Source organism: Sturnus vulgaris, chromosome Z, assembly GCF_052056855.1.
Source record: "Sturnus vulgaris isolate bStuVul1 chromosome Z, bStuVul1.hap1, whole genome shotgun sequence".
Lineage (NCBI taxonomy): Eukaryota > Metazoa > Chordata > Aves > Passeriformes > Sturnidae > Sturnus > Sturnus vulgaris.
In genome coordinates, this window is record NC_142283.1 from 81849525 (window position 1) to 81857818 (window position 8294).

General features: G+C 44.8%; 1 protein-coding gene and 1 long non-coding RNA gene across 9 annotated transcripts in view; one reads left to right on the plus strand and one right to left on the minus strand.

Moving 5' to 3' along the window:
- LOC106863893 (alpha-protein kinase 2) overlaps positions 1–3933 on the plus strand; it is a 25165-nt gene extending 21232 nt beyond the window's left edge. For 3 of the 8 annotated variants that reach the window (XM_014893476.2, XM_088157049.1, XM_088157054.1), the window contains one exon: positions 2781–3933. In XM_014893476.2, the coding sequence (XP_014748962.2) occupies positions 2781–3015 (235 nt within the window). In that variant the 3' untranslated portion in view covers positions 3016–3933. The remainder of the gene's footprint in view (positions 1–2780) is intronic. The other 5 variants (XR_015799630.1, XR_015799629.1, XM_088157050.1 and 2 more) reach the window with 5 other exon arrangements.
- LOC148219974 (uncharacterized) lies at positions 3855–7407 on the minus strand. Its single transcript, XR_015799631.1, has 2 exons — positions 6803–7407; positions 3855–4349 (listed from the first exon to the last, which is right to left on the minus strand). It is a non-coding gene; the product is annotated as an uncharacterized LOC148219974 (long non-coding RNA).
- Between the last annotated feature and the right edge of the window lie 887 nt (positions 7408–8294).

Sequence of the window (8294 nt, forward strand, 5' to 3'; positions counted from 1 at the left end):
GATAGGAATAGGTAGTGGCTGCTGGACAGGGAAAGGGGATGGGGGTAAGTGCTTTTACTTCATATTCTCCTTTGAGAATCTGGCAGGAGAAAGAAGGTCTGGTCATGTGTTCAGCCCTTATTCTAAATTGCACCTTGTCTGTATACCTGGGATACAAGAAGAAATATCATACGATAATCATCACAGTATCATCTAAATTATTAAAAATGGGACTTTAGAATATTCTGGGAGAGTCCTGAACATTTGCAGGCTGGCATCCATTCTATTAGACTGATTTACTCTTGCAGCTGTGGATCCAAAATAAAAGCAGTTGAAATGAATGTATATCATCCTGTCACAAGCCAAAAAAGTAATAAATGTTTTATTTAGGCAACACTGTTGTCAGGACTCAGAAGATTTATAAAAATGCTTTCGTGAATGTTGTCCAGCTCCCGGTGGGAAATGATTCCTATAGAAACACACATTGTGCTGGAGAGGAGGAAGTGAGCACACAATGCAAGCTGTAGTAAGGATCACCTCAGGCATATAAAATAATTTCCCTAAATGAAGAACCTCCTGAAAATATTGAATATAATTTTGTTTGTTATTTAGCTAATTGTATTCCTGCAAGATGAAAGATTTTCCCTGGTGCTGTATTTTGTTTTCATGCTTCTTTCCTGGAAAGAAGATCTCTGTATTCATGTCTGCAGTTGGATTTTTAGTTCTATGAACATGGGTGGGGAGCCCAGGGCTCGTGTGTGTTGCTGGTTCTTGCTGCTTTGGGCTGTTCAGCCGAGTGCTGAGAGCTAACCTGGTCCCATGAAGGGAGAACACATGATCCTACTGAGCCAGAAATGCAGAGTGGGACTGGGGTGGCTTAAACTGTGCTGAACGTCTCTTTTGTACTACAAAACAGAGTCTGCAATGTGTGGAGGAAGGAATTTTCATCCTTTGTCCTTGCTCTGTGTGTTTTGCCAGGGAACTGGAGAGCAGAGGAGCCCAAAGCAGCGGTGCAGTCAATGTGCTGCAGGAGCTGCAGTGCAGTTCTGTCAGGAGGGGGCGAAGTGGACCTAGGAACAGGAACGCCTGGGAAGCATTTTTAATCTGCACCTGAGCCTTAAATCAGCCACTCTGTAGCTTCTCTGGCGAATGGAAACAAAAATACCGAAGCACAGTGTGTGGCTCTGTGCATGCAGTGAGCAGAGTAGAACTGTGCATGAGGGCCCAGGGATTTATCCAGGAATGGTGCACACAAAGGAGGGAATCTGGAGAATGGTAACCCACGGCTATGGTCATTAACAGGAGTGCTGGTTGCCAAGTCTGGATCTAAAACTCTGCCTGGTTCCAGAGTACTGACAAGTTTAGCTTTACTCCACATGGTAATAAGAGGCATTGGGGAGTTTAAACCTGAGGGCAAATCCAACATTTCCCCTTCAGATTTAAGGAAGATTTGGTTTGGTTTGGTGCTGGATAGAAGAGATTCCCTTGCTGAGGGCAGATGTGTTTGCCTGTGGAACTCCTGTTCTGTGGGTGTGTCTGGTGCATCCACCAACACAATACATACCTGTGAGCTCCTGAGAGCAGCTCAGTCTGAAGTCTCTGATTTCTCCAAGGGAGCAAGAGAACTTGATGATGATCCTGCTGGACTCCAGGATATAGTCTTGAGGTAACAACGACACGCCTCTTCAACCTGCTTTGGTTAAACAAACACACAGCTTACTTGGAGAGGAAAGGAAAATCCCTTCAAGGTTAACCTGCTGTTCAGAGCCAGCTGAGTGGGGTCTCCAGAGCAGGGCCTGTCTGTCAGCAGGAGCCTGACCTCAGAGCAGCAGTATTCTCTTTAGCACTGTGCAGTCTGCCTGAGGAAGGGAGTTCTCTGGATGCTGGGAATGAGCATCCTCTGTTCATTTCAAACCAGATCTTGTTTGGTTGGTTTTCTGTAGTTACAACTCACAGTTCAGCTCTGAGGACACTCTCTGTCCAGCAAACCAAGAGAGCAGAGTAGAGCAGGCACTGATTAAGGTTAAAAAAGGAGAGGAGCGCGTTGGCCTTTCTTCTCCCTTCTCCATCCTGAGAATTTAAACAAAATTACTCCTTTGAAGAGCCAGGTGCACCTTTTAAAATAAGCTGATGCAGCTTAAAAAGCAGGCCCTGGGAGGACTGTCAGCACCCAGAGGCACGGTGAGGAGAAGAGGGATACACGTGCCCTGTACCTCTCATGGTGGGAGGTTCAGTGGTGGCTTGGGAGCTGTGGAGGCTGGATGAGACTGCCTTCCTTGGGAGCATTCCTTCCATCCTTCCCTGAGGGGCTTGTCTCCTTGAGATCCTGTAGGCAGCCAGGGGAGGGGAGCAGCATAGCATGGAACTGATGTACATGCTTAGATGGAAACAGGTTCTAGTTCTGAAACACCTTGTGCAACAACCTTGTCTCTTCATGGTGGACAGCAGAACTGTTCATAGAGAATGATGTAGCATGGATTTCATTTGGGTGTTACTGAGAAAGGTAGCCAGCAGACAATTTTATTCACAGCTTAAGGTCATGACAGTGCCAGGACCCAGCCCACAGAGCTTTGCCTCTAATGCTTTTCCTCTTCTGTCACCACTTGTTACCTGGTTCCCCTCACATCCCAATGACCCAGTCTGAGTTTCTGTGGCAGTCAATGTTTCTCAAGCCAGCATGGGTAGAAGAGGCTTGCTTAATGTTTTCAAGTTGCTTATGAGTCAGCCGTCATACTCTGCCTCCCTGTGCTGAAAATGTATCGTGAATTCCCATTTGGGTTTTTTTTCCTTTGTTACTACAGATACAAGGGGTTTAAAGGTAACTGCTCCTTTTCCTTCATTGAGCAGTTCAGAGCCCTCCACCAGTGCAATGAGTACTGTGAGATGCTGGGGCTGAAATCTCTCCGAACCACTCATCAAAAACAGAGGAAAGCAACATCCACTAAAAGCAAGAATCTGCCAAACTCATCAACGGTAAAGAAAATGGTGCCCAAGAAGGCAAGAGAACCTAGAGACTTCATTTCTTCAGAGCACTGAGTCTCACTATCCCACCTTGTGAAACTACTCTTGAGGACATGGAGCAGTAACATGCACTAGTGACCTGAGGAGATAACTTTAGTCTTTTGACTTTTGACATTGTTCTGGAATCATCCTGATGCTGATGCCAGCAACAAAGGAAGGAGCTGATCCTGTGCTCATGGTGCCTGAGATTTAACACTGGGGCAAGGTTTGAAAACAAACTAAGCCATCTGCTGGATTTTCTTACAGGCTTCTGTCGATTGGTATTGGAGAAGAACATCTCTGTGTCTACATCCACAGCCCTGTGGTTCAGCTGCTATGGAAACATCAATATATTTAAGAGGCCAAGTACAAGTTTTGCACAGTATTGCATATGCATATGCATGCTGGGTTACTTAGAAGCCAGGAAAGGTGAAGTTTGGAACACAATGATGAATATTAAAGTTACCACTTCCATTGCAAATCAGAGCATAACATCCTTTGAGCCTAAATCTTGGACTATTCAGTGGGATTTAGGCTCCTCAGTGCACTTCTGGTACCTGGCTTTCATTAGGGCTTTGGAAGTTCCTACAGATGATGCTTATTCTTTACAGTAGTGTTCAGAAGAATTTCTGTGAGAGCATTGTGGCTGTTCCCAAAACAGGGGGTTTAGAACATAAGGCAAGGGGCTTGAGTGTGGTGGGATGGAGCAAAGCTAAAAGCATTGAATAAATGGTGTTTCAAGTTAGAGGCAACAGATTTTTATCAGAATTTTGGGAAGTGTTCAGTTTGAAAAATCTCATGAGCATTTCAGCCAGTTAATATTCCAAATGTATGTTGTAGTTTGGTCCCAAAGTCAGAGATGGAGTTCCACTCTATTGGTTAATTGCTTTCAGTTTTATTGTCCTGGTCAGTTCATTTTTAATAAAAATCACAAGCTGACTTGTCAGAGGTAAACACAGCCCTATTAATGCCAAGGAAATCCACATTCCTAATGATGACAGTATAGTGATGGTTCCTTAAGATGTCTGGTGTGCTTTACAATGAGGATCTGGAAGTGCCTGTGTCAGAGTATGGATTTCTCACATATTCTGGTGCTTTTGCCTCTAAAAGAAGGAGCAGAGTCATCTTGCTGTGCATGTACCACGGTTGTTTATTCCTCAGCACAGTGGGAAGGTAGGTGTACTGCCAGAGGTCCAAACCTTCTTGACCTGATGCCTTGTCTGCCAGGAACTATTTAGTGTGATAATGGCGTTTGATAGACTGGACACAAACACCATTGTCACACTCCACAGCTCTGGGAGCAGGTGCTTAGCCCATGGAACGAGTGATGGAGGCACACTGCAGGCTTCAGAAGAGGGAATTTCAAGGACCTGCAAAATAGACACAAGACCAGGTTTGTGCATATTTATATGTGGCACATCGGGGTTCTCACAAGGAGGTGGGACATAGGATCCTGAATTGCTTTGAGGTGAATATTGCATCTCAGCTGGCTGTGGGATGTAAAAGCTAAAGTGGCTTTGAGTTCCCTTACAGACAAGGGAGATGGACAGCACCTGAGAAAGCAATCTGTGCTATTCCAGAGACAATTTCCCGAGGAGAGGGATGAGTCATTCCTGCAAGGGCCTGTGTCTTCCTCTAGTTGATGGAGACAGCCCAGAATCAGCACCCAACTTTTATAGCTATGTCAGACCTGAGGAATCACAATACTGGGGATTATATTTGATTTTCATATACTTGTTTTTAGCAGCATTTTTGAGTAGCCCGTATACAAGACAGCCAAGTTGGTCTGTACTCCTGGTCCCACTGCCCCTTGGGAGAGGATGCAGTTGTCTTTTTGTGCCAAGAGGTGAGAATGGGATGTCCTGCTGTAGTGCTTTTCAACTCCTCTTTCATTTATTTTTGAGCTCAGAAATGCATTCCCACTTTACATACTGGGGAGAATTTACTCCCCATGTGTTGTAAACCCAGACTCTCCAATAGTCTTCAGGATCTGGTTCTGCTTTAGCAACAGAGTGTTAAGGAAGTTAAAGGCCTCAAAAGGCTCATTCTTGGAGAACTCCTCCCTGGGTTTAGCCTTCTCGTCAATCTCTTTTTGTGCAGGGAGCACAGTGCTCACAAATCAGCCCGCTCAATTCTGCAGCACCAAATGTCGAAGTGCTCGCACAGAGTTGATACCAGGGCACCCAGATAAGCTGCTGCCCACCTGTACTGACACACCTGAACCACCAGCTTGCTCTTCACAGTGTAACAAGGGTCTCCTCCCCCTGTGATCTTACTTATCTTCTCTGGATCTTCTTCCCAATTGTAATATCGTTCAACCGGTGTTGATAGGTCAGGGCAGACTTAGTGGGGCTCTGGATCGGTTTAATTCTTGATTTGCACCTAATGAAACCTCAGGGAAGGGTTTGTGATTACTCAGTGCCACAAGCTGGCAGTAGAAGCTGGGTTCTGAGTGCCCTTTGCTGGTGGACAGGACAGCAGAGAAATGGACCCTCAGTGTCTGGTTACCAGATCAGGTTGTTTCATTTCTCCAATGAGATTGTTAAAGCAGTAATAATCTGGCATTCCCATCCCTGCCACGAAAATAAGCCTAGAAATGCTTGGGCATGACTGACATCCAAGGGATTTTCATGTCCCACTGGTTCTGTCTGTGTTTGGAGTCTGTAGTCCTGCAGTGGGACAGAGCTAAGCATTTGAACACACACAAAGGCAGATGTGTAGATCCACAGGTCAGGCTCCTGTGCAGTCCCAGCTATGAAGGAGACATCTCTGAAAGAAAGACAGGAGCTGCAGCACACTCTGAGCATCACATGGCTCTGAATTAATGATGGCAAAGACCCAGTCATGCCACAACATTCTGTCAGTAAGGATGCAGCTGTAGCCCTGAGGTCCACGGGGCTGGTTTCATAAATGTGCCTATGCTGCAGTGAGAAACGAATGCCAAAGGTGCTGTGTCTGGCTTTCTAATTCACCTCAGTGTTGGTGTCTTCCCTTACCTTTCCTCATACACATTTTACTCAGCTTTCTTTCTGCAGCACAGGGCAAGGATCAAACAAGATCCTGCTAATGAAGCTCCCTGAGGAAAAGCCTGGCAATCAGAGCAGGTAAGAGCAGGTAAGCCCAGAAATCCTGGCAGGACTCAACTTCACTGCAGAACATGTAAGGAGAAAGCAAGGCAGCTGATGCCACTGCAAACAGGCAATTTATAGTCCCTCAGCTTCCAGCAAATCATCAGGAATATTTCCAAGACAAAATATAATGAAAGAAAGAGAAATGGCCACTAGTTTTTAGTACTGCAAGGGAAAAAAAAACAAAACCCAAACACAAAATAATGGGAAAGTTACAGGGAGAAAACAAAGCATAATCATCAGAGAAAAACCCCCTTTCTGCTTCTCTTCTGCTGGACAACTGTGTGAAGAACATTATTGGGATGTTCCAATGCAGAGGAGCACTGTGAAGAACAAGAGGGTTTCTCAAGATGGGTCACAGAACCTGCATTTCCCATACAGCCAGACCTGGAAGTATTCCTGGTCCCTCGGGAAGCCTGTCAGCTTCCCCACCACCCCATTTTTAAAAAAATAAACATTCAGGGTGGTTTGCACTGCCCTAACAAAAGCCTAATCTCTTTCCAAATGCAGGTAGAGATCCCTAGGTCCAAGACATAAAATTCTGTTAAATTACACAGTTGAGCCCTGGGCACATGTGGATATTTTGGTATGCTGAAGTGCTTAGTGTTGGAAATCCACCTGCATTATTTTATTTTTGTTAATATATTTTAGCATTTCCTTTTCATCACATGAATTTTGCACAGGAAGGCACTTACCATCGGAGACAAGAGCCAAAGGATCCTCTGGTGTGTTGTTAGGGCTTGGCAGAACTGGGATTCTCTCGCAGGACATTTTGCTGACTGTCTGTACTCGAATCTTTGGAGTCCTGGTTTCTTTTCTGAGTTCCCAGCAGTGGGCAGCTGCTGCAAGCCTCTGCTTCCAGTGGACACCTTTCCCTCTCCCTTTATGGGATCCTGAGGTTTTAAAGTAAACAATTCATTCTTGTTCTGATAAGTCATATTAAAATATTGATCTGGGGGAGGGAGATGACCCTCACTGCACTGAGCCAGAGTCACCTTTAGTCAGACTAACGAATGGAAAAAAAGCTCTGAGACCTCCATTTTCTCTGTTCCTTCAGAAAGTACATGTCGGGAGGGAAAAATGCAAAAGATAAGGGGGTTTCAGCTCTTTGTTTTGCTGAACCCTGAGATGAAGAGTGTTTACTCTGGCTGCATATTAATTGCTTACTTCTGCCAGTGAGACCGATTTCATCAGTTCCTCAAGTCACAGTGCTCATCTCCTGTTCACTGCTGGGGCTTGCCAATCTTTTTGCTTTCTTGAATTTTGATGTACTGTCTGCTTTGCTTGGGAATTTTCAAATGTTACTTTCCTAGGAGGTACAGGGAAAAGCCTGGCTTAGGTTGAGCCTATCTGAACACCACTGGCAAACCCAGGAATGGTACACACCTCCCAGGACCTCATCCAACAACAAGACCATTGCATAAACCTTTAGGTTTAAACATTTAGGCTTGATGAATTTCACTTTTTTTTTGTGAAGGTAGATGTGCATTTGAAGTCTACAGAAGGTATCTGACAATATGCTTAATCAGAAAAAGAGGACAAAAGACCTCATATTAAAAAGAAAACAACCAACCCAAAACCAAAATGCTGTATGTTGTCCAAAACTAGCAGAGAAAAACTAAAATGTGCTACTTTTAATCACAGCAGAAACACCACTTACTTGGTATTTGTGGGTTATGTTTCTGGGGAGGAAAAAAGCCCCTCAAAATGGGCCTCTGCAACTGTTGGTGAAGTACTGGTCACTCCACAGAGAGCCTGGGGAAAGTCTGAGATTACATTGCAACATCCAGTACTGCTGCAGACTGGTTGGGGTCCAGTTCTCTGAAATGAAATGCCAAAGTATTGGGAAATTCCTGGAAAAAGAAAAGGAACTGGTTTGTTTAAATGTTACTAAAGGTGACACAGGGACAGATAATGCAACATACATTGCACATACACCTGAGGGCCAGATTCTTCCCTTGGAAGTATATGGCTATGACCCCAAGTAAAATCATCTACGTTTGAAGTGTAGTCTAACTGTGAGGCTGGCACTGCTCAGAGCAGAGGACTGAGTCCTGTGTTCTCTGAAAGTCTCTTCCAGCCTAAATTATTCTGTGCTTCATTTCATATGCAGGCCTTACTAGTGAGTAAGGTGTCACTAGACAAAGGATACTATTTGATCCCTACAAAAGTCCTTTCCTCTCACTT